This window comes from Aegilops tauschii, chromosome 2 (assembly GCF_002575655.3).
Source record: "Aegilops tauschii subsp. strangulata cultivar AL8/78 chromosome 2, Aet v6.0, whole genome shotgun sequence".
Lineage (NCBI taxonomy): Eukaryota > Viridiplantae > Streptophyta > Magnoliopsida > Poales > Poaceae > Aegilops > Aegilops tauschii.
Window position 1 is genome coordinate 1370211 of NC_053036.3, and position 25659 is coordinate 1395869.

A 25659-nucleotide genomic window follows, 5' to 3' on the forward strand; every position below is an offset into this window, starting at 1 on the left:
ACTCAACAAGAGTGACAATAGTGATGAAATTTGAGGAAAATTTAGTAATTCAAAAACTAGTACAAAGTTACAAATCTGCTGGACAAACTCAATAAAATCTTATCGCTTATCACGTCGGTCGGTCCAACACACAAAAAGAAGAATCTCGTATAATATAATATAGGTCAAACAATGTTGAGGAATTGATCAATTATCAACCAATTATCGGTACTATGGAGACCCAATATTGGATCATTAATAGCAGGAGCAGGAGATGCATACTAGGCGCTAGCAATCAGGTTAAGAACGAGCTAGGCTAGCGATCCGGTACAGCGATCAGGATTATGAAAGATGCAGATTATCTGTGAAAATAGGAAGACGGAGATGGATTGCAAGGAAAGGAGATTGAGATTAATCTCTAGGTAATGGAACCAAATAAATAAATACTCAGTTGATATATAATCCATTCCATGTACATCACACCAAGCCATGCATTCTCAGTCAAGCATACACATGCATTCTGCTGTACTGAATCAGAATGACAACACACATTGCAAACTCAGCACACACATGAGCAGAAAACAAACCACACCAACAATGAATCATAAGTCTTGAGAACGGACAGACACACAAAACGACTAAGCATGCATGTGCGGCATCAAGCAAGCAAGCAAGCTAGCTAGCACCACTTTATTCTTGAGGAAGGAAACACCATCTTCGGAAACAACACACCCGATTTGGCTTGCGCTTGCAGTGTGAAGGGTGGAAAGCAGCAAGACGCCGGCCATCGTTGTAGGCTCTGCCGCCATACATCCATCAAACCTACACAACACACGGAATGCCAAAACAGATGAATTGATCACCGAATGCATAAAGGAGTAGATCAAACAATTTGCTTGCTTGCTATACACACATACACATACACATACAGGAGCAGGATTGGCTAGACTGTTGCTTTCTCGACAAATGTGTGTATGTATTATATTCACGGTTGTTATTCGGATATTACATAGCACAAATGCACAAGGTGTGTCTGCAATTGTTACCAAAAAAATACAACAGATAGATAAAAAACAAAGGAAAGACTTGCGGATGCGTACCTGAACAGCTTGTTCAGCTCACCACAGAACTGAGCCTCTAGGCAGGGGCTTCTTGTAATACGCAGAGTGGCGAGGCTTGAAGAGGGAAGGGTCGTGGCCGGTTTCCAGCCCGTCCCACTCTAACTTCTCCCACCAGTCCTTCTCGCAGTCCACGACGGGACGGTTGTCTCGACCGACAGCCGGGAGGCGCCTGAGAGCCCAGCATCCCCTAACCTTGATGGTCTCAAGCTTGGGAGAAAACATCTTGGCCTCGCATATCTGTTGCAGCTTGAAGAGCTGATGCAAGTATATATGCTTCAGGTTTGGGAACTCCAGTGCACCTTTACACTGGCTTGTAGCTATTCTTGCCAGAATCTCTGGCTCCACCGGGAACACCTGCTTTAGATCACCACAGAAGGTGATGTGGAGGATCTCCAAGCTTCTCAAGATGTATAACCTGGACCACCGGAGGACAAACGTGAGCCTCGGGCAGGAGAACAGGTGTATGCTCTCCAGTTTCGCAAAGGAACGATTGTCTTGAAAATCCGACACCCTTTGTTTGCTCCAAATGCAATGGGCTGATAGGAGATCAGCCGCCCAAAACTCAACTAGTTCTTCAAAGTAGTAATACCTCCAATCAATATTGAAGACCGTACGCATCTTGGGGCATCTCACCACGTGACAAGATTTCAGATTCCATGTAAGTACATTACTTTCTATGGACACCATATGTCCAGGGATGACAGTGGTGACGGAAGAATTGTCATGCACATGCAATGACTTGGTCTTGTTCATTGCAAAGATGATAGCCTTCATTACTCGTGTGCTCACCACTCCTGTGAAACTAATTCCATCACTAATCTCCACATGGGAGCCCAGCGGCTGAAACTGCGATGCACTATTATAGCCATCATCAACAGTCATGTTGTCAACAGCGACATCCATGTACGTGATGTAAGCATTGGGTAATAATAACTTGGGCTGAGGAGGACCCATTATCTGCGGTGCGCTACTACCAATGGCCGTGTTCTTCTTATTGCTTTGATCCTCAACTTTGTTGCTACAAGCTGGGACACATAGCTTCAAATGGAACCTAGTACTCTTCCAACAGAAGTCAACATTACTCTCTAATACCAAGGTCTGAAGAAACCTTATGTCCATTATAGTAGCATATGCTTGATGAAGTTCTGCTTGAACACGGCAGAGTGAAGAATCAATACGTAAAATTGTATCTTTTGGCATACCATTTTCTGGCCATAGAATGGAAAGGAGCTGCATACATCCCCGTAGAATAATTTTTTGGAGTCTTCGAGCCTGCACCATCTGATCTTTGAGGTCTAGTGTTTTGACCAATGTGCCTGATAGATCTAGGTCCTCAAGATTTGGAAGTGATCCACACAATCTGAAGTTCACCAATCTTGCACAACCAGCCAAAGAGATACGAGTGATTTTGGCCTCCTTTTTATGATCCTCTCTGGCACGTGCATCCAAGCTGAAGGATTCAAGTGAGGGCGGCAGTCCTTCAGGGCCAACATGTTCCAATCCAACACAACCATCAAGAACCAAAATCTTGAGACTAGTTGCCCCTGACATACTTGGCAAAACTTGAATTGTACTATCCCCAGCCAAGTCAAGGAACTCCAACTTAACCATGTCTGTGAATTCATCCATTTCGCCTGTCTGCCAAGGGCTTGTAGGCTCAATTACTCAAAGCTTGTGAAGGTTATGCAATTGTCGCCATGCAAAACTGTGGCACCAAATCCTTCCTTTCTTTATATGTACCTCCCTAATGTTTGCAGCCATCTTCTCTATTATCTCTGGTGATGCAGGCAGATCCCAATCTGTATTGCATATGTCTATCACCCATAGGCTCTTAAAAATATCCATTGTTTGTCTATCTTGCTTCTTGTCTTGTTCTGGTTGTAGATCCTGGCAACTATCTAATCCAAGGAATCTTAACTTGTGGCAACAATGAAAAGGAGGAGAGGAAAAATTGAAGGTGCAGCGGCATAACTTGAGCACACGAAGTTTATTCGATTGATGAAACATGGCATTAGGTAATGGTCTTAATGGAGGATCCGACTCGCTTGCAACTGCGGCAAGGAAAAATGATGTTGACTCTGGAGGCACAACAGAGTTTTCCTTGGACAATACCCACCGTTTTGGAGGATTCTTCAGTTCATGACCAAAAGAGGGCAGTGTATTGGATGAATAATCCTCTGTATTTATCTGTTTATGCAGAGCAGCTGCAACCTCCCATGATTCATCACCCTGACCTCCCTGTATAATCTCATCACAAACCCAATAGCTCGAAGCATGAGTGGCCCAATTGTAGTCCATGATATTGCCTCCCTGAGAATTTAATGCTAGCAGATACAAGCAACACTCTTCAACTGTTTCGCCAAGCTTATCTGTGTACCCATCAATTTCTCTAGCCTCTTCTTTAAGCAAAAGATTCCACTTGTAACCAAGATTCTCAGAACAAATAAAAAGATGGGAATCATCCGCCTTCTCACTAATTCCTGGGCTGAGCCGAAACCTTCCTCGAAATGTCCACAATACCTTAGTATCAAAAAAATCTCCTTGAAGAATGCCAGAAGCATTTAAATTAACCATATCATTGCTTCCATTATGAAAAATCACTAAACATCTGTGACTTGTAAGGACTTGATGGATCTCTTTCCCAATAAATACTATTTCAGCTCTTGAGCCTTAATCTATCCCACTGAAATTATCTTCTTCATCTTGCCTATCAAAAATATCCATTACCCGCTGAGGAAGCTTCAGTTCTTGTGCGATTGTCCTTTGGAGTGCTCTTCGGCTTTTCCACCTCGAGCAATCGACGTGGACAATCTTGTTGAATTTCTTCAACAGAGATGGCGGAGGGTCTTGAGCAATGGCTCTAAGCACCGCCGAAGCAGACAACCCACGCCATCCATCATAATAGATGGCCTTGTGTGCAGTACTGCTCATATCCTCTAGATAAGGGATTATCTGGTGCACCGCTTCTTCGACGGTCTCCGGACCAATCCTCTGCATTAGTTGATGGGAATTAGTAGATGTAACTCAATTTAGCATTTTTCGTATAGTAACTTTCAGTGTCTATGCGTTATTATTGTCATTATAGGATCAACACAACACTAATTATATGGATGGGCACTCGATCATGTAGGCTCACAGTAAGCAGACCATAGTTTGAGTGTCTGTGTGTTAATTGCATGGTACCGTCGGTCACTGCAGGCAGCGGCAGGTCATCACCAGTGTGTTGTGGACTTATGGTGTGTTTTGGTGGAGGGGTCAGGCAGCGGCAGAGACCAGAGCAGTGGCCTCTTTTAATAAATATTAAAAGAGTGGAGGGGAGGCTTGTCCACTCTTGTAATAAATATTAAGCCTAAAGAATTACAGGGTTAATTAATTTCAGCAAGAATTGCATCCTCTATTTGTGTGTGTGCTAACATTAAGCCACCGTTGCTTGATCCTTGGAGAACACTCTGAGAATCTTGAATGTATCACAATTTTATTCAAGGACCAACTAATTAAGACAACCATCTCTGACATATACTCCCTCCGTTCCGAATTACTTGTCGCAGGTGTGGATGTATCTAGATGTATATTAGTTCTAGATACATCCATTTCTACGACGAGTAATTTAGAACGGAGGGAGTATAACGTAGAAGAAAGTAATAATACTACTGTAGACTACATTGTGAGAACTGCATGCATGCATTCTTGTGTACGCAGACAAATTAATACCTGTCGAGGCATGATGACTTAGTAATGTTTGAATGAAAGCCTTGCAGAGACAAGAAGATCCACAAATCTAACCCATTGATCAATCTGCACCTCCAGATGAATCAATTTGCAGCTCCCACCTGCTGCTAGTTACCAGAAGAGAGTAATTTTTAGTCGATGCATGATTCCCTAAAATATAAAAATGATGAGATTTTGGAAAGAAAAGAAACTGCAAGCAATTTAGAAGAGAAATTATATATGCAGCACAAGAACCGTACTAATAGTCTTGACAGTACCTTAATCGGAAAGTAGGCTGGCTGGCACAATCCTGTGGCGAGACCAAGGAGGAACAATACAATGGATGAATGGAGACTTTCTTGAGGTTGCAGAAGAAGCAATTAAAGAGGTATGCTTGTGTTTGGTCTTTGGCTTTAGTTCTGGTTCTGGCCAAAGCAAGCATCTGAAGATGGTTCTTTGCTTGAGGCTTGAACCGATTAAAAGAAGAAAGATTGAGCTGTCTGATTCTTCCTCTTTATCTTTATCTTTTTCTTTGAATAAAGCAGGGTGGGGCCTGTCAGTCGATTGACTGATGAAACAGAACTAAGTTACTTATAGGCCAACAATAATAACATCAACCAATAGGTTAAAAGTGAAATCTATACAGTATGGTTGCCATTTGTCTATCAGTTAATTTGCGACAGAGGAGTAAATAAGTTGCTTAGGTTGATAATATTTGACATTTATTTATAGCTCACAGGAAAAAAAAGTTGCCGCATGAAAGAACTCATGGACTAAAACAAAGATGTTCTTATTGAGATGCCAAAAAAAGAGTGAATAGCAAAAATCTACCATATTACGGGCTACCGTTCCAAAAAACTACCGCTTTTTTTAATTTTTCAAAAAACTACCACTAAAGTGGTGGGCTGTTCCAAAAGACCCAAGTGGCCGAACGGCTACGTTTTAAGTGGGGTTATGACATGTGGGGCCTGCCCGTCAGGGTTTTGTCGGCCACAGGGCTCACGGCGCGCGGGTGATGGCCGTTAGGGCGCACGAGCCGTCCCGAACAGGTCAAGACGGATCCGACCGTTCCTCTGTTCCTCTCTCTCTCTCTATCTCTCTCTCTCTCTCTCTCTCTCTCTCTCTCTCTCTCTCTCTCTCTCTCTCTCTCTCTCTCTCCCGCGCGCGCGCCTCCCTCTCCGACCTAGCCGATTGCGTTGGCGGCGGCGAAACCAGTCGATGGTGGCCATTCAACGGGTGGAGGTGGAAGGGGGGATGGAGACGGAGAGTACTCAGAGGTTGACAACTGGCTGGGGAGCGGTAGCTTCGCAACCCAACCGGCGCCGCCGCCGCAGCAGCGTACACCACAGGCTGCACCTCTGACGCAGGCTCCTACGCCACAAGCTGCACCACCGTCGCCTGAGGATTGCAGTTCTCGCTTGAGTACAGAGCGGTGAGGTCTCTTGCTGGCACTGTGCAGGCGGATCCGACCAACTCCCATCACTGGGCTTCTGCATTTGGAGGGGTGGAGTAAGTATATTTTTCTTCTCTTGATGATCTCCTTGAACAGTTTCTGCATTTCTGCTTGTTAGTTCAAAAAACAGAGCATAATTTAGTTAGTTTTTTGACCAAACCCTAATTTGATGCTGCTGTGATTCATCTTAGAACATGAACATGCATTGAATCAAAGTTGAGGAAACACTCTGTGGCATGTTTTGGATGCACTTGTATCATTTTGCACTGAAGGATTAGTTAGATTTAGTAGAATTGCATGGTGGATTCAGAGAAGCATTTGTTGGATTCAGATTCCTTACTGTACTTTATAGTTAGTGTGCACTGAATTTTGTAGCAAAAACACTTAGTTAGGCTTTTCAAATAACAATTATGTAATGCAGGCTGGATGATGAAATTTGGGAGGTGAGGCTGCATTTCCAGGGAAGAGATAACATGGAAAGGTGGTTCTCTGTTTCAGACATCACTTTTCTTAACTTGATAGCACTTACTGAAACTGAAGGCTATGGGTCAGATGACTACATGTACTGGGTAAAAGAACAAGGGATTGGAGAGGAAGGTTTATTGCTTCTGGACAGTCAAGATGCAATTGAAGAAATGATAGACCACTCTGATTTCATAGTGCTGAATATCATTGTGGCCAAGGCAAATGAAGATAGAGATGTTGAATGTAACAGGGCTCACTGAGGGAGTCCTGGACTAAGGGGTCCTCGGGCGTCCGGCCTATTATCAATGGGCCGGACTGATGGGCTGTGAAGACATGAAGGCCGAAGAATGTACCCGTATCCGGATAGGACTCCCCTTGGCGTGGAAGGCAAGCTTGGCGACCAACTATGAAGATTCCTTCTTATGTAACCGACTCTATGTAACCCTAGATCCCCCCGGTGTCTATATAAACCGGAGAGTGTAGTCCGGAAAGGATATACTCATTACCATAGTCATACAGGCTAGACTTCTAGGGTTTAGCCATTACGATCTCGTGGTAGATCAACTCTTGTAATACTCATATTCATCAAGATCAATCAAGCAGGAAGTAGGGTATTACCTCCATAGAGAGGGCCCGAACCTGGGTAAACATCGTGTCCCCCGTCTCCTGTAACCATCGACCTTAGACGCACAGTTCGGGACCCCCTACCCGAGATCCGCCGGTTTTGACACCGACACTCACAATGTTTGTGAAGAACAAATTCCAATAGGCAGTCCAGTGGGGGGGTCCTGGTTTTGTGTTAAGTCTGTCACAAGATGGAGTGGTCCACCCTCTTGAAGTTAATTTGAACACACAACAGAGTTGTAACTTGAACATTTCAGAAGCTCATGGTGGAGATGATGGACAGGCTGGTGGTGAAGAGGATGATGGACAGGCTGGTGGTGAAGAGGATGATGATATTGATAAATCATCCTCGGACTTTGAGATTGATAGGGGTGACTATAGAGGGATAACGATGTCTTACAAGGCTTGGAAGAGAGGTGAAGAAAATGTTGGAAATGAAGAATAAACAGATGGTGTAGAAGACAGACCATAGTTTGAAGGTGTCAGTGATGTTTCAGAGTTTTGGCAGGAGGAGAAAGAGGCTGACAGTGGAGAGGAGAGAGTGGTGGAAAAAGGCAGGCCTGAGAAACTGAAGCATGTGAGAAGAGCAGCAGCAAATCCAGGTCATACTTCCAGGGCTCACAGTCAGCCAGAGATCCCAAAGTTTCAAGATTTTGTACCTGAAGCTGATGAATACTGCTTCCCTGGTGATGTGGGAATTTCTGACTCAGATGGAGAGGCTTCAAGACTACTTTCTGGAAGGAAGAGAAGATTGAAGAGGAAGAAAGAGAGGAAATGGTATGACCCAAAGCTACCGGATGCACATGAGCAGCTGTGCAAGGACCTTTGCTTTACCAATGTGTATGAGTTTAGAAAGGCGGGAAATTTTCATGTTAGGACTTTGAGAAACTTTCGGTACCATAGGAATGAACCATCAAGGGTTATTGTTTGGTGCAAAGAGAGGAAGAATGGATGTGAATTTTTCATGACCGCATCCAAAGTAGCCCATGGAGATACATTCACAATCAAGAAGTGTCACATGGATCATAGTTGTGGAGCTTGTGGAGAGAGTAAAAAGGTTAATGAAGAATGGGTTGCAGAAGTTGTGGAGGACATAGTTAGATCAAATGTAAAGGCTGATGTAGAGACAGTTCTCAAACATACTAAGAAGAAGTTTGGGATGCATGTACCTAGGAGTTTGGCATATAGGGCAAGACTGATGGTTGTTGATGTTGTGCAAGGTGATCATAGAAAGCAATATCTGAGGTTGAGGGACTACCTACAATGTGTGCTTGACACAAACCCTGGAAGCGGGTGCATAGTGACAACTTTTGAGGATCCTTTGAACCCAGCCCCCACACCAAGTTTCACGGACATGTTCTACTGCCTCCAGGCATCAAAAGATGGATTTCTTGCTGGTTGTAGGCCTTTCATAGGTAAATATGAGTGATGTAATCCTGTTTGAAATCTAAGCAAGTTATGCAATTTGGCCCTAACTATCTATGTTTATGCAGGACTTGATGGTTGCTTCAACAAGTTATTCACAGGCCAGCAGATATTGGCAGCAACTGGAGAGATGGGAACAACAATGTGTTCCCAATTGCTTTTGAGGTGGTTGACAAAGAGGATGGGCCTAGCTGGGCCTGGTTTGTAAACCAACTTAGAGTCTGCATTGGCACCAGCAACCAGTTTGGGAACTACACCATCATGTCTAACAGACAGAAGGTATGTTCTCTGACTCTGTATTATTCTTATGCACATAGCCATGCTGCTATAGTTATCTTATTACTAGCTCATGTAATCAAACAACATGGCCTTCTTTAAAGCAATTAATGAAGTATTTCCTCAATCCCCAAAAGATATTGCCTTAGACACATATATGCCAACTTCCAGTCAGCTGGCTTTAGAGCAGAAGAACTTAAGAAATGGGTTGACAAAGCTAGCTATTCCTTCACTGAACATGGTCACAAAGAAGGAATGGCAGGTTTGAAAGCAGCATGTGAACCAGCCTACATGTGGTTGAATGGCATCCCTAAGGAGTGTTGGGCTAGATATGCAATGGATCATGTGTGCAAGACTGACTTGGTTGTGAAGAACCTTAGTGAGGTTTTCAACAAAATGATTCTAGATGTTAGGTCCAAACGAATTAAGACCATGTTTGAAGGGTTGAGGACCAAACTAATGGTTAAGTACCAGGGCATCAGAGAGAAAACAGAGAGCTGTAGGTGGGAAATAACCCCACATTACATGGAGAAGCTTGAAGAGAGCAAGAAGTGGGCTAAATATTGTGAAGCAAACATGGCTGGTCCCAATATCTGGCAAGTAAATAGTGGAGAGAACACATATTGTGTGAAGCTTGATGAAGGGGAGACACTCTTGCAGGAGATGGGACATGACTGGATCACCTTGCCAACATGCAATATCTGCAATGCAGAAGATAAAAGTTCACCCAGAAGATTATGTGCATCCATTCTTTAAGAAGCAAATGTATAAGACTGTATACCAGCACATCATCTACCCTGTCCCTGGTCCTGAATTCTGGCCCAACACCAACACACCTGACATAGAACCACCAGTTTTTAGGGAGAAGAAAGGCAAGAAGCAGACAGCTAGGAGAAAGGGTGAATTTGAAGTGCCAGCTCCAAACGATACATCAAGGATGGGCACAATAACATGCAGTAACTGTGGGAAGCAAGGCCACATGTGGACACTCTGTGAAGACAGGCTTAAGGCCAAGTTTATGACAAGGAAGAACAATCACCAGGTAACTAAGCCAATTCATCTTTGAAATTCTGCTCCAGCTTCAGGTCCTGCTCCATGCTACCTCTTGAAATGAGCACTGCGTTGGTTTTCCCTTGAAGAGGAAAGGATGATGCAGCAAAGTAGCGTAAGTATTTCCCTCAGTTTTTGAGAACCAAGGTATCAATCCAGTAGGAGGCCACGCACGAGTCCCTTGAACCTACAAAAACAAATAAATCCTCGCAACCAACGCAATAAAGGGGTTGTCAATCCCTTCACGGTCACTTACGAGAGTGAGATCTGATAGATATGATAAGATAATATTTTTGGTATTTTTATGATAAAGATGCAAAGTAAAGAGAGCAAAATAAAAACGGCGCCAGAAATAGCTTGTTGTCGGGAAATTAGTATGATGGAAAATAGACCCGGGGGCCATAGGTTTCACTAGTGGCTTCTCTCAAGAGCATAAGTATTACGGTGGGTGAACAAATTACTGTTGAGCAATTGACAGAATTGAGCATAGTCATGAGAATATCTAGGTATGATCATGTATATAGGCATCACGTCCGAGACAAGTAGACCGACTCCTGCCTGCATCTACTACTATTACTCTACACATCGACCGCTATCCAGCATGCATCTAGAGTATTAAGTTCAAAAGAACAGAGTAACGCTTTAAGCAAGATGACATGATGTAGAGGGATAAACTCATGCAATATGATATAAACCCCATCTTGTTATCCTCGATGGCAACAATACAATACGTGCCTTGCTGCCCCTACTGTCACTGGGAAAGGACACCGCAAGATTGAACCCAAAGCTAAGCACTTCTCCCATTGCAGGAAAGATCAATCTAGTAGGCCAAACCAAACTGATAATTCGAAGAGACTTGCAAAGATAACCAATCATACATAAAAGAATTCAGAGAAGATTCAAATATTGTTCATAGATAAACTTGATCATAAACCCACAATTCATCGGTCTCAACAAACACACCGCAAAAGAAGATTACATCGAATAGATCTCCACATGAGAGGGGGAGAACATTGTATTGAGATCCAAAAAGAGAGAAGAAGCCATCTAGCTAATAACTATGGACCCGAAGGTCTGAGGTAAACTACTCACACATCATCGGAGAGGCTATGGTGTTGATGTAGAAGCCCTCCGTGATTGATGCCCCCACCGGCGGAGCTCCGGAAAAGGCCCCAAGATGGGATCTCATGGGTACAGAAGGTTGCGGCGGTGGAATTAGGTTTTCGGCTCCGTATCTGGTAGTTTGGGGGTACGTAGGTATAAATAGGAGGAAGAAGTACGTCGGTGGAGCAACTTGGGGCCCACAAGGGTGGAGGGCGCGCCCAGGGGGGTAGGCGCGCCCCCTACCTCGTGCCTTCCTGGTTGATGTCTTGACGTAGGGTGCAAGTCCTCTGGATCACGTTCGTTCCGAAAATCACGTTCCCGAAGGTTTCATTCCGTTTGGACTCCGTTTGATATTCTTTTTCTGCGAAACTCTGTAATAGGCAAAAAACAGCAATTCTGGGTTGGGCCTCCGGTTAATAGGTTAGTCCCAAAAATAATATAAAAGTGTATAATAAAGCCCATTAATGTCCAAAACATAATATAATATAGCATGGAACAATCAAAAATTATAGATATGTTGGAGACGTATCAAGCATCCCCAAGCTTAATTCCTGCTCGTCCTCGAGTAGGTAAATGATAAAAACAGAATTTTTGATGTGGAATGCTACTCGGCGTAATTTCAATGTAATTCTCTTAATTGTGGTATGAATATTCAGGCCCGAAAGATTCAAGACAAAAGTTTAATATTGACATAAAAATAATAATACTTCAAGCATACTAACTAAGCAATTATGTCTTCTCAAAATAACATGGCCAAAGAAAGTTATCCCTACAAAATCATATAGTCTGGCTATGCTCCATCTTCACCACACAAAATATTTAAATAATGCACAACCCCGATGATAAGCCAAGCAATTGTTTCATACTTTTAGTGTTTTCAAACTTTTCAATCTTCACGCAATACATGAGCGTGAGCCATGGACATAGCACCATATGTGGAATAGAATGGTGGTTGTGGAGAAGACAAAAACTAAGGAGAAGATAGTCTCACATCAACTAGGCGTATCAACGGGCTATGGAGATGCCCATTAATAGATATCAATGTGAGTGAGTAAGGATTGCCATGCAACGGATGCACTAGAGCTATAAGTATATGAAAGCTCAACAAAAGGAACTAAGTGGGTGTGCATCCAACTCGCTTGCTCACAAAGACCTAGGGCACTTTGAGGAAGCCCATCATTGGAATATACAAGCCAAGTTCTATAGTGAAAGAAATTTCCCACTAGTATATGAAAGTGATATCATAGGAGACTCTCTATCATGAAGATCATGGTGCTACTTTGAAGCACAAGTGTGGTAAAAGGATAGTAACATTGTCCCTTCTCTCTTTTTCTCTCATTTTTTTATTTGGGCCTTTTCTTCTCTCTTTTTTATGGCCTCTTTTTTTTCGTCCGGAGTCTCATCCCGACTTGTGGGGGAATCATAGTCTCCATCAACCTTTCCTCACTTGGGACAATGCTCTAAAAAATGATGATCATCACACTTTTATTTACTTACAACTCAATACTTAGAACAAAATATGACTCTATGTGAATGCCTTCGGTGGTGTACCGGGATATGCAATGAATCAAGAGTGACATGTATGAAAGAATTATGAACGGTGGCTTTGCCACAAATACGATGTCAACTACATGATCATGTGAAGCAATATGACAATGATGGAGCGTGTCATAATAAATGGAACGGTGGTAAGTTGCATGGCAATATATCTCGGATTGGCTATGGAAATGCCATGATAGGTAGGTATGGTGGCTGTTTTGAGGAAGGTATATGGTGGGTGTATGATACCGGCGAAACGTGCGCGGTATTAGAGAGGCTAGCAATGGTGGAAAGGGAAAAAGTGCGTATAATCCATGGACTCAACATTAGTCATAAAGAACTCATATACTTATTGCAAAAATCTACAAGTTATCAAAGCAAAGTATTACGCGCATGCTCCTAGGGGGATAGATTGGTAGAAAAAGACCATCGCTCGTCCCCGGCCGCCACTCATAAGGAAGACAATCAATAAATAAATCATGCTCCGACTTCATCACATAACGGTTCACCATACGTGCATGCTACGGGAATCACAAACTTTAACACAAGTATTTCTCAAATTCAAAACTACTCAACTAGCATTGACTCTAATATCATCATCTTCATATCTCAAAACAATTATCAAGCATCTAACTTCTCATAGTATTCAACACACTCATAAGAAAAAAAATTACTAATCTTGAATGCCTATCATTGTCAAAGCAAAACCATGCTGTTTTGTAGGACTCTCAAAATAATCTAAGTGAAGCATGAGAGAACAATAGTTTCTATAAAACAAAATCACCACCGTGCTCTAAAAGATATAAGTGAAGCACTAGAGCAAAAACTATATAACTCAAAAGATATAAGTGAAGCACATAGAGTATTCTAATAATTTCCTAATCAAGTGTGTCTCTCTCAAAAGTTGTGTACAGCAAGGATGATTGTGGTAAACTAAAAAACAAAGACTCAAATAATACAAGACGCTCCAAGCAAAACACATATCATGTGGTGAATAAAAATATAGCTCCAAGTAAAGTTACCGATGAAAGTAGACGAAAGAGGGGATGCCTTCCAGGGCATCCCCAAGCTTTGGCTTTTTGGTGTCCTTAGATTATCTTGGGGTGCCATGGGCATCCCCAAGCTTAGGCTCTTGCCACTCCTTGTTCCATAATCCATCAAATCTTTCACCCAAAACTTGAAAACTTCATAACACAAAACTTAACAGAAAATCTCGTGAGCTCCGTTAGCGAAAGAAAACTAAAGACCACTTCAAGGTACTGTAATGAACTCATTATTTATTTATATTGGTGTTAAACCTGCTGTATTCCAAATTCTCTATGGTTTATAAACTATTTTACTAGCCATAGATTCATCAAAATAAGCAAACAACACACGAAAAACAGAATCTGTCAAAAACAGAACAGTCTGTAGTAATCTGTAACTAATGCAAACTTCTGGAACTCAAAAAATTCAGCCAAAATAGGAGGACCTAGACAATTTGTTTATTGATCATCAGAAATTGGAATCAATATTTTATCACGTTCTGGTGATTTTTAACAATTATTTTCATGAATAGAAAGTTTCTGCAATTTTCAGCAAGATCAAATAACTATCATCCAAGAAGATCCTATAGGTTAAACTTGGCACAAACACTAATTAAAACATAAAAACACATCTAACCAGAGGCTAGATCAAATATTTATTCCTAAACAGAAGCAAAAAGCAAAAAAACTAAAAATAAAATTGGGTTGCCTCCCAACAAGCGCTATCGTTTAACGCCCCTAGCTAGGCATAATAGCAAGGATAGATCTAGGTATCGCCATAATAATAGGATAGATCATTAAAAATCATTTCGTATTCTCTACGTTCAGCAGCAAGTTTTCTTTGAGGCAAGCAAAAGTAATCAAAAGGGCTAAATTTAATGGGACAAAAGTCCCCAAGATCAACTTTAGGAGATATAGGTTCCTCCTTCGGCCCTTCGTATTGCACAACCAATTCATCATTATAAGCATTCTTTTGACAGAACTTTGTGAGCCTATACTCGAGAGAATATCCTAGCTCATCATTTCGAATAGCAAAATCATTATTAAGTTCAGAAATTCTATCAACTAGAACATTGGTAGGAACCTTTTTTGAAATGTTTTCATTAAAAGCAACATAATCTAGAGATTGAAAACGCAGTATTTCCTCTTGATCAAATAAGATAGTTTCTATGGGAGGACGGCCAGCGTCCACCCTATAATGCGCAAAGATTTCTTTGGCCTCTTTTATTATAAATCTAAACTCATGAGCCAAACAAGATAGTAGCGGCATGCTTAACAGAAGAATGCTCAATATTAGAAAATTCTAGAAAAATCCTTTGTATGCAAGGGTGCATGTGCATAAATTTCCTTTCAAGTTCAACTACAAGCATGGCAATAGCATCCGCAAGACTACTAGTTTTATGAAGTATAGAACTGCCCATAGAAGGCAAAGAACCGACACAAGTAAAGAAATCTTGAATAACCCCTTTTCCAATAATATTACCACTACCAATTCAGAATTTTTTTGTATGTAAGGTAGGGGGTTCTTCAGCAGGAGCATCAGAATTTTCCATGTTATTACTATTGTCCATATCAACAATAGTTTCCCCAATTTCAGACATAACGGCAGAAAGTGCAAGGAGCAAAAAGAAAGAGAGAGGCGAATAAAACGGCAAGGGTGAAGTGGGGGAGAGGAAAACGAGAGGCAAATGGCAAATAATGTAATGCGGGAGATAAGGGTTTGTGATGGGTACTTGGTATGTTGACTTTTGCGTAGACTCCCCGGCAACGGCGCCAGAAATCCTTCTTGCTACCTCTTGAGCACTGCGTTGGTTTTCCCTTGAAGAGGAAAGGGTGATGCAGCAAAGTAGCGTAAGTATTTCCCTCGGTTTTTGAGAACCAAGGTATCGATCCAGTAGGAGGCCACGCACGAGTCCCTCGCACCTACACAAACAAATAAATCCTCGCAACCAACGCAATAAAGGGGTTGTCAATCCCTTCACGGTGACTTACGAGAGTGAGATCTGATAGATATGATAAGATAATATTTTTGGTGTTTTTATGATAAAGATGCAAAGTAAAGAAAGCAATATAAAAACGGCGCCAGAAATAGCTTGTTGTGGGGAAATTAGTATGATGGAAAATAGACCCGGGGGCCATAAGTTTCACTAGTGGCTTCTCTCAAGAGCATAAGTATTACGGTGGGTGAACAAATTACTGTTGAGCATTTGACAGAATTGAGCATAGTTATGAGAATATCTAGGTATGATCATGTATATAGGCATCACGTCCGAGACAAGTAGACCGACTCCTGCCTGCATCTACTACTATTACTCCACACATCGACCGCTATCCAGCATGCATCTAGAGTATTAAGTTCAAAAGAACAGAGTAACGCTTTAAGCAAGATGACATGATGTAGAGGGATAAACTCATGCAATATGATATAAACCCCATCTTGTTATCCTCGATGGCAACAATACAATACGTGCCTTGCTGCCCCTACTGTCACTGGGAAAGGACACCGCAAGATTGAACCCAAAGCTAAGCACTTCTCCCATTGCAGGAAAGATCAATCTAGTAGGCCAAACCAAACTGATAATTCGAAGAGACTTGCAAAGATAACCAATCATACATAAAAGAATTCAGAGAAGATTCAAATGTTGTTCATAGATAAACTTGATCATAAACCCACAACTCATCGGTCTCAACAAACTTGTTCATAGATAAAAGAAGATTACATCGAATAGATCTCCACATGAGAGGGGGAGAACATTGTATTGAGATCCAAAAAGAGAGAAGAAGCCATCTAGCTAATAACTATGGACCCGAAGGTCTGAGGTAAACTACTCACACATCATCGGAGAGGCTATGGTGTTGATGTAGAAGCCCTCCGTGATCGATGCCCCCTCTGGCAGAGCTCCAGAAAAGACCCCAAGATGGGATCTCACGGGTACAAAAGGTTGCGGCGGTGAAATTAGGTTTTGGCTCCGTATCTGGTAGTTTGGGGGTACGTAGGTATATATAGGAGGAAGAAGTACGGTGGTGGAGCAACGTGGGGCCCACGAGGGTGGAGGGCGCGCCCTAGGGGTTAGGCGTGCCCCCCTACCTCGTGCCTTCCTGGTTGATGTCTTGACGTAGGGTCCAAGTCCTCTGGATCACGTTCGTTCCGAAAATCACGTTCCCGAAGGTTTCATTCCGTTTGGACTCCGTTTGATATTCTTTTTCCGCGAAACTCTGAAATAGGCAAAAAACAGCAATTCTGGGTTGGGCCTCCGGTTAATAGGTTAGTCCCAAAAATAATAGAAAAGTGTATAATAAAGCCCATTAATGTCCAAAACAGAATATAATATAGCATGGAACAATCAAAAATTATAGATACGTTGGAGACATATCACTCCAGCTTCAGCAAATGCAGCTTCAGGACCAGTTAGGGGCAGAAATCCAGCAACGGCTTCAACAAGGGCAACCACTACTGGTACTGGAGTCTCAAAAGCTGGATCAAGAAAGAGAAAGAACCCAGCACCTGCTTCAGCACCAGCCAACAACACCAGGTCAAGTGCATCATCTCCAGCAAAGAACACCAGATCAAGAGTTGCAAGAGGTTTCAATGCTCCAAGGGCAGCATCAACCTCAGGTCAAGCTGATGTTGGTTCGAAGAGGAAGAGGAATGCCCCAAGCAAATTTGCTTTGTATTTCACAGCCAGTGGCAACCATTGAATATGTTGCACTCAACTCTGCTTTATGCCTTGAACTATGCTTGTTAGGCATGCTTGGTATCTGTGTTAGTTGCAGTGAACTTTGTCTTGATTTGAACAATTAAGTTATATGGTGTGTGTTTCAACTACTTGGAACAATTAAGTTATATGTTGTCAAGCTCTATTTTGATTTGATATGACCTAAGTTATGAATTGTTTCATATGAAATTATTTCTTATGTTGATCATTGTTAGGTAGATGAATTGATTTCTTTTGTTGATAATTGATTGATATGATTAGGTCACTTTGTGGGGGCATCTTGTCGACCAACCCTAAAGTGGCCAAATTTGGTCACTTTGGGTGGCAACTTGTCGACCAAACCCTAATATGGCCAAATTTGGTCACTTTGGGTGGCAACTTGTTGACCAACCCTAAAGTGGCCAAATTTGGTCATTTGTGGGTGGCAACTTGTCGACCAAACCCTAATATGGCCAAATTTGGTCACTTTGGGTGGCAACTTGTTGACCAACCGTAAAGTTGCTAAATTTGGTCATTCTGGGTGGCAACTTGTCGACCAAACCCTAATATGGCCAAATTTTGTCACTTTGGGTGGCAACTTGTCGACCAAACCCTAACAGATGAAACCTAAAACATCAAGATTTGGCCATCTAGGACAAAAACCTAACAGATCAAACCTAAAACATCAAGATAACCAGATCAAATCATTCATACATACAAATATAGATAAAAGATTCACTCATAAATTGCATCATAGACAGATTGATTCATCACATAGATAGATCATTCAACATTTTTCTTTCACCAACTTCATACATTGCATCATAGACAACTTGATTCATCACATACATAGCTCATTCAACATTATTCTTACACCAACTTCAAACATCACATAGATAGAAAGACAGATCTAGGACCACAGAAACATAACAGCAATATCATGGGTACAGAATCCTAGTCCACCTCTGCCTAGTGACCTGAAAAGGATGGAAATTTGCCCTCCTCTTGTCGAGTAGATGATATCATCATCACTAGGGTTCGAGCCAGGGGGAATGCCTCCAGGAACTGCTCTATATCCTTGCGGTTGCGTGCTGGAAGGATCATCTCAGCAAGTTGCCTTCTCACCCTCCTTCTTGCATCTCTGCTCCTGGCTCCCCTGGGATTCTCCATCTATGACCTCTCCAGGATCCATTTCTCCCTGAGATTCTAGGGTTTCTTTGGCGGCTGGGGGTGGAGAAGGGTGGGGGGATTGACTGTGGCTTCTGCCAAGGGGGCTTTATGGACTACTAAGGGTTAGTGGTAGGTAGGCACAGGAGTAATAAACCAGCCCAGTCTAGGACCACATTGTATACATAATGGTTTTAGGCCCAAAAATAGACTAGTACAGCATTGCTAGTTTCAGGAAAACAACCTAAAGAAATAAAACAGTTCTTCACTGCATTACTTAAGATAGATAGGTTCTTAACAGTACAATAACATAATGCAGACTTAGCAAAGGTTCTCAAAGTCTACCACCACTCCAGTTACCATAACTTAAACAGTTCATATAGGACTGCACAAAATATACTACTACCATCATCTTGCAAGGCATGCTATATGTCTAGGCCACCTTACTTACTTAACCAGATGCTGGAGCCCAGGAGCTGGACGCCACCGTCGCCGACGACCCCTACTACACCGAGGGTGCCTACTACTACGTTCAGGCCGCCGACGACCAGGAGTAGTTTAGGAGGATCCCAGGCAGGAGGCCTGCGCCTCTTTCAATCTGTATCCCAGTTTGTGCTAGCCATCTTATGGCAACTTGTTTAACTTATGTCTGTACTCAGATATTGTTGCTTCCGCTGACTCGTCTATGATCGAGCACTTGTATTCGAGCCCTCGAGGCCCCTGGCTTGTATTATGATGCTTGTATGACTTATTTTATTTTTAGAGTTGTGTTGTGATATCTTCCCGTGAGTTCCTGATTTTGATCGTACACGTTTGCGTGTATGATTACTGTACGATTGAATCAGGGGCGTCACAGGCAGGTTCAACTCCATAGATCTTTGTGTTGGGGTTCTTCTCCTGGAGGTACTTGCCGACTTCGGTGATGGTACCATCGCTGCCGATGCCCATCAAGAAGATGTCGACCTGCTCAAGCGTGTCCTCCCATATCTCGGGCAGGGCCGGTCCTGATATTCCGGGGGGGGCCAGGGCGAAACTATAACCCTGGCCCTTTAATATATATGCAAAAATAATAATTAACGTGTGTGTTATGTTTAAATGAAAGGTTACCAAAAAACACTAAAATGCATCTAAAAGGATACTAATATACTTTATACATACTACCTTCATTTGTTTTTTCTAATATTTCTAGATGCATAATTTTTTGGATGAGACAATAGTGATGAAATTTGAGGAAAATTTAGTAATTCAAAAACTAGTACAAAGTTACAAATCTGCTGGACAAACTCAATAAAATCTTATCGCTTATCACGTCGGTCGGTCCAACACACAAAAAGAAGAATCTCGTATAATATAATATAGGTCAAACAATGTTGAGGAATTGATCAATTATCAACCAATTATCGGTACTATGGAGACCCAATATTGGATCATTAATAGCAGGAGCAGGAGATGCATACTAGGCGCTAGCAATCAGGTTAAGAACGAGCTAGGCTAGCGATCCGGTACAGCGATCAGGATTATGAAAGATGCAGATTATCTGTGAAAATAGGAAGACGGAGATGGATTGCAAGGAAAGGAGATTGAGATTAATCTCTAGGTAATGGAACCAAATAAATAAATACTCAGTTGATATATAATCCATTCCATGTACATCACACCAAGCCATGCATTCTCAGTCAAGCATACACATGCATTCTGCTGTACTGAATCAGAATGACAACACACATTGCAAACTCAGCACACACATGAGCAGAAAACAAACCACACCAACAATGAATCATAAGTCTTGAGAACGGACAGACACACAAAACGACTAAGCATGCATGTGCGGCATCAAGCAAGCAAGCAAGCTAGCTAGCACCACTTTATTCTTGAGGAAGGAAACACCATCTTCGGAAACAACACACCCGATTTGGCTTGCGCTTGCAGTGTGAAGGGTGGAAAGCAGCAAGACGCCGGCCATCGTTGTAGGCTCTGCCGCCATACATCCATCAAACCTACACAACACACGGAATGCCAAAACAGATGAATTGATCACCGAATGCATAAAGGAGTAGATCAAACAATTTGCTTGCTTGCTATACACACATACACATACACATACAGGAGCAGGATTGGCTAGACTGTTGCTTTCTCGACAAATGTGTGTATGTATTATATTCACGGTTGTTATTCGGATATTACATAGCACAAATGCACAAGGTGTGTCTGCAATTGTTACCAAAAAAATACAACAGATAGATAAAAAACAAAGGAAAGACTTGCGGATGCGTACCTGAACAGCTTGTTCAGCTCACCACAGAACTGAGCCTCTAGGCAGGGGCTTCTTGTAATACGCAGAGTGGCGAGGCTTGAAGAGGGAAGGGTCGTGGCCGGTTTCCAGCCCGTCCCACTCTAACTTCTCCCACCAGTCCTTCTCGCAGTCCACGACGGGACGGTTGTCTCGACCGACAGCCGGGAGGCGCCTGAGAGCCCAGCATCCCCTAACCTTGATGGTCTCAAGCTTGGGAGAAAACATCTTGGCCTCGCATATCTGTTGCAGCTTGAAGAGCTGATGCAAGTATATATGCTTCAGGTTTGGGAACTCCAGTGCACCTTTACACTGGCTTGTAGCTATTCTTGCCAGAATCTCTGGCTCCACCGGGAACACCTGCTTTAGATCACCACAGAAGGTGATGTGGAGGATCTCCAAGCTTCTCAAGATGTATAACCTGGACCACCGGAGGACAAACGTGAGCCTCGGGCAGGAGAACAGGTGTATGCTCTCCAGTTTCGCAAAGGAACGATTGTCTTGAAAATCCGACACCCTTTGTTTGCTCCAAATGCAATGGGCTGATAGGAGATCAGCCGCCCAAAACTCAACTAGTTCTTCAAAGTAGTAATACCTCCAATCAATATTGAAGACCGTACGCATCTTGGGGCATCTCACCACGTGACAAGATTTCAGATTCCATGTAAGTACATTACTTTCTATGGACACCATATGTCCAGGGATGACAGTGGTGACGGAAGAATTGTCATGCACATGCAATGACTTGGTCTTGTTCATTGCAAAGATGATAGCCTTCATTACTCGTGTGCTCACCACTCCTGTGAAACTAATTCCATCACTAATCTCCACATGGGAGCCCAGCGGCTGAAACTGCGATGCACTATTATAGCCATCATCAACAGTCATGTTGTCAACAGCGACATCCATGTACGTGATGTAAGCATTGGGTAATAATAACTTGGGCTGAGGAGGACCCATTATCTGCGGTGCGCTACTACCAATGGCCGTGTTCTTCTTATTGCTTTGATCCTCAACTTTGTTGCTACAAGCTGGGACACATAGCTTCAAATGGAACCTAGTACTCTTCCAACAGAAGTCAACATTACTCTCTAATACCAAGGTCTGAAGAAACCTTATGTCCATTATAGTAGCATATGCTTGATGAAGTTCTGCTTGAACACGGCAGAGTGAAGAATCAATACGTAAAATTGTATCTTTTGGCATACCATTTTCTGGCCATAGAATGGAAAGGAGCTGCATACATCCCCGTAGAATAATTTTTTGGAGTCTTCGAGCCTGCACCATCTGATCTTTGAGGTCTAGTGTTTTGACCAATGTGCCTGATAGATCTAGGTCCTCAAGATTTGGAAGTGATCCACACAATCTGAAGTTCACCAATCTTGCACAACCAGCCAAAGAGATACGAGTGATTTTGGCCTCCTTTTTATGATCCTCTCTGGCACGTGCATCCAAGCTGAAGGATTCAAGTGAGGGCGGCAGTCCTTCAGGGCCAACATGTTCCAATCCAACACAACCATCAAGAACCAAAATCTTGAGACTAGTTGCCCCTGACATACTTGGCAAAACTTGAATTGTACTATCCCCAGCCAAGTCAAGGAACTCCAACTTAACCATGTCTGTGAATTCATCCATTTCGCCTGTCTGCCAAGGGCTTGTAGGCTCAATTACTCAAAGCTTGTGAAGGTTATGCAATTGTCGCCATGCAAAACTGTGGCACCAAATCCTTCCTTTCTTTATATGTACCTCCCTAATGTTTGCAGCCATCTTCTCTATTATCTCTGGTGATGCAGGCAGATCCCAATCTGTATTGCATATGTCTATCACCCATAGGCTCTTAAAAATATCCATTGTTTGTCTATCTTGCTTCTTGTCTTGTTCTGGTTGTAGATCCTGGCAACTATCTAATCCAAGGAATCTTAACTTGTGGCAACAATGAAAAGGAGGAGAGGAAAAATTGAAGGTGCAGCGGCATAACTTGAGCACACGAAGTTTATTCGATTGATGAAACATGGCATTAGGTAATGGTCTTAATGGAGGATCCGACTCGCTTGCAACTGCGGCAAGGAAAAATGATGTTGACTCTGGAGGCACAACAGAGTTTTCCTTGGACAATACCCACCGTTTTGGAGGATTCTTCAGTTCATGACCAAAAGAGGGCAGTGTATTGGATGAATAATCCTCTGTATTTATCTGTTTATGCAGAGCAGCTGCAACCTCCCATGATTCATCACCCTGACCTCCCTGTATAATCTCATCACAAACCCAATAGCTCGAAGCATGAGTGGCCCAATTGTAGTCCATGATATTGCCTCCCTGAGAATTTAATGCTAGCAGATACAAGCAACACTCTTCAACTGTTTCGCCAAGCTTATCTGTGTACCCATCAATTTCTCTAGCCTCTTCTTTAAGCAAAAGATTCCACTTGTAACCAAGATTCTCAGAACAAATAAAAAGATGGGAATCATCCGCCTTCTCACTAATTCCTGGGCTGAGCCGAAACCTTCCTCGAAATGTCCACAATACCTTAGTATCAAAAAAATCTCCTTGAAGAATGCCAGAAGCATTTAAATTAACCATATCATTGCTTCCATTATGAAAAATCACTAAACATCTGTGACTTGTAAGGACTTGATGGATCTCTTTCCCAATAAATACTATTTCAGCTCTTGAGCCTTAATCTATCCCACTGAAATTATCTTCTTCATCTTGCCTATCAAAAATATCCATTACCCGCTGAGGAAGCTTCAGTTCTTGTGCGATTGTCCTTTGGAGTGCTCTTCGGCTTTTCCACCTCGAGCAATCGACGTGGACAATCTTGTTGAATTTCTTCAACAGAGATGGCGGAGGGTCTTGAGCAATGGCTCTAAGCACCGCCGAAGCAGACAACCCACGCCATCCATCATAATAGATGGCCTTGTGTGCAGTACTGCTCATATCCTCTAGATAAGGGATTATCTGGTGCACCGCTTCTTCGACGGTCTCCGGACCAATCCTCTGCATTAGTTGATGGGAATTAGTAGATGTAACTCAATTTAGCATTTTTCGTATAGTAACTTTCAGTGTCTATGCGTTATTATTGTCATTATAGGATCAACACAACACTAATTATATGGATGGGCACTCGATCATGTAGGCTCACAGTAAGCAGACCATAGTTTGAGTGTCTGTGTGTTAATTGCATGGTACCGTCGGTCACTGCAGGCAGCGGCAGGTCATCACCAGTGTGTTGTGGACTTATGGTGTGTTTTGGTGGAGGGGTCAGGCAGCGGCAGAGACCAGAGCAGTGGCCTCTTTTAATAAATATTAAAAGAGTGGAGGGGAGGCTTGTCCACTCTTGTAATAAATATTAAGCCTAAAGAATTACAGGGTTAATTAATTTCAGCAAGAATTGCATCCTCTATTTGTGTGTGTGCTAACATTAAGCCACCGTTGCTTGATCCTTGGAGAACACTCTGAGAATCTTGAATGTATCACAATTTTATTCAAGGACCAACTAATTAAGACAACCATCTCTGACATATACTCCCTCCGTTCCGAATTACTTGTCGCAGGTGTGGATGTATCTAGATGTATATTAGTTCTAGATACATCCATTTCTACGACGAGTAATTTAGAACGGAGGGAGTATAACGTAGAAGAAAGTAATAATACTACTGTAGACTACATTGTGAGAACTGCATGCATGCATTCTTGTGTACGCAGACAAATTAATACCTGTCGAGGCATGATGACTTAGTAATGTTTGAATGAAAGCCTTGCAGAGACAAGAAGATCCACAAATCTAACCCATTGATCAATCTGCACCTCCAGATGAATCAATTTGCAGCTCCCACCTGCTGCTAGTTACCAGAAGAGAGTAATTTTTAGTCGATGCATGATTCCCTAAAATATAAAAATGATGAGATTTTGGAAAGAAAAGAAACTGCAAGCAATTTAGAAGAGAAATTATATATGCAGCACAAGAACCGTACTAATAGTCTTGACAGTACCTTAATCGGAAAGTAGGCTGGCTGGCACAATCCTGTGGCGAGACCAAGGAGGAACAATACAATGGATGAATGGAGACTTTCTTGAGGTTGCAGAAGAAGCAATTAAAGAGGTATGCTTGTGTTTGGTCTTTGGCTTTAGTTCTGGTTCTGGCCAAAGCAAGCATCTGAAGATGGTTCTTTGCTTGAGGCTTGAACCGATTAAAAGAAGAAAGATTGAGCTGTCTGATTCTTCCTCTTTATCTTTATCTTTTTCTTTGAATAAAGCAGGGTGGGGCCTGTCAGTCGATTGACTGATGAAACAGAACTAAGTTACTTATAGGCCAACAATAATAACATCAACCAATAGGTTAAAAGTGAAATCTATACAGTATGGTTGCCATTTGTCTATCAGTTAATTTGCGACAGAGGAGTAAATAAGTTGCTTAGGTTGATAATATTTGACATTTATTTATAGCTCACAGGAAAAAAAAGTTGCCGCATGAAAGAACTCATGGACTAAAACAAAGATGTTCTTATTGAGATGCCAAAAAAAGAGTGAATAGCAAAAATCTACCATATTACGGGCTACCGTTCCAAAAAACTACCGCTTTTTTTAATTTTTCAAAAAACTACCACTAAAGTGGTGGGCTGTTCCAAAAGACCCAAGTGGCCGAACGGCTACGTTTTAAGTGGGGTTATGACATGTGGGGCCTGCCCGTCAGGGTTTTGTCGGCCACAGGGCTCACGGCGCGCGGGTGATGGCCGTT

At 42.4% G+C, this 25659-nt stretch overlaps 3 protein-coding genes across 3 annotated transcripts; 1 reads left to right on the forward strand and 2 right to left on the reverse strand.

The window, feature by feature from the left end:
• Positions 1-415: 415 nt before the first annotated feature.
• Positions 416-4953, reverse strand: LOC109767516 (uncharacterized). The gene is made up of 3 exons (XM_073507622.1): positions 4812-4953; positions 1080-4091; positions 416-801 (listed from the first exon to the last, which is right to left on the reverse strand). Exon 2 carries the CDS (start codon positions 2727-2729, stop codon positions 1098-1100), a length of 1632 nt encoding a protein of 543 aa, XP_073363723.1. The 5' UTR covers positions 2730-4091; positions 4812-4953; the 3' UTR covers positions 416-801; positions 1080-1097.
• A 1781-nt stretch (positions 4954-6734) lies between these two features.
• On the forward strand, positions 6735-10117 carry LOC141041882 (uncharacterized). The gene is made up of 6 exons (XM_073509446.1): positions 6735-6969; positions 7611-7766; positions 7848-8765; positions 8906-9054; positions 9223-9651; positions 9764-10117. The coding sequence occupies exons 1-6, from the start codon at positions 6735-6737 to the stop codon at positions 10115-10117; spliced, it is 2241 nt and encodes a 746-aa protein (XP_073365547.1).
• A 10125-nt stretch (positions 10118-20242) lies between these two features.
• On the reverse strand, positions 20243-24780 carry LOC141041464 (uncharacterized). Its single transcript, XM_073507623.1, has 3 exons — positions 24639-24780; positions 20907-23918; positions 20243-20628 (listed from the first exon to the last, which is right to left on the reverse strand). Exon 2 carries the CDS (start codon positions 22554-22556, stop codon positions 20925-20927), a length of 1632 nt encoding a protein of 543 aa, XP_073363724.1. The 5' UTR covers positions 22557-23918; positions 24639-24780; the 3' UTR covers positions 20243-20628; positions 20907-20924.
• Between the last annotated feature and the right edge of the window lie 879 nt (positions 24781-25659).

What these genes read in the sequence shown, in the direction of transcription:
- LOC109767516 (XM_073507622.1), bottom strand. Translation starts at nt 2,729, where the DNA reads ATGGATGAATTCACAGACATGGTTAAGTTGGAGTTCCTTGACTTGGCT.
- LOC141041882 (XM_073509446.1), top strand. Translation starts at nt 6,735, where the DNA reads ATGGAAAGGTGGTTCTCTGTTTCAGACATCACTTTTCTTAACTTGATA. An exon ending in TTACAAGGCTTGGAAGAGAG is followed by an intron (nt 7,767 to 7,847) that starts GTGAAGAAAATG and finishes GTGATGTTTCAG; the next exon opens with AGTTTTGGCAGGAGGAGAAA. An exon ending in CTGGTCCCAATATCTGGCAA is followed by an intron (nt 9,652 to 9,763) that starts GTAAATAGTGGA and finishes TCTGCAATGCAG; the next exon opens with AAGATAAAAGTTCACCCAGA.
- LOC141041464 (XM_073507623.1), bottom strand. Translation starts at nt 22,556, where the DNA reads ATGGATGAATTCACAGACATGGTTAAGTTGGAGTTCCTTGACTTGGCT.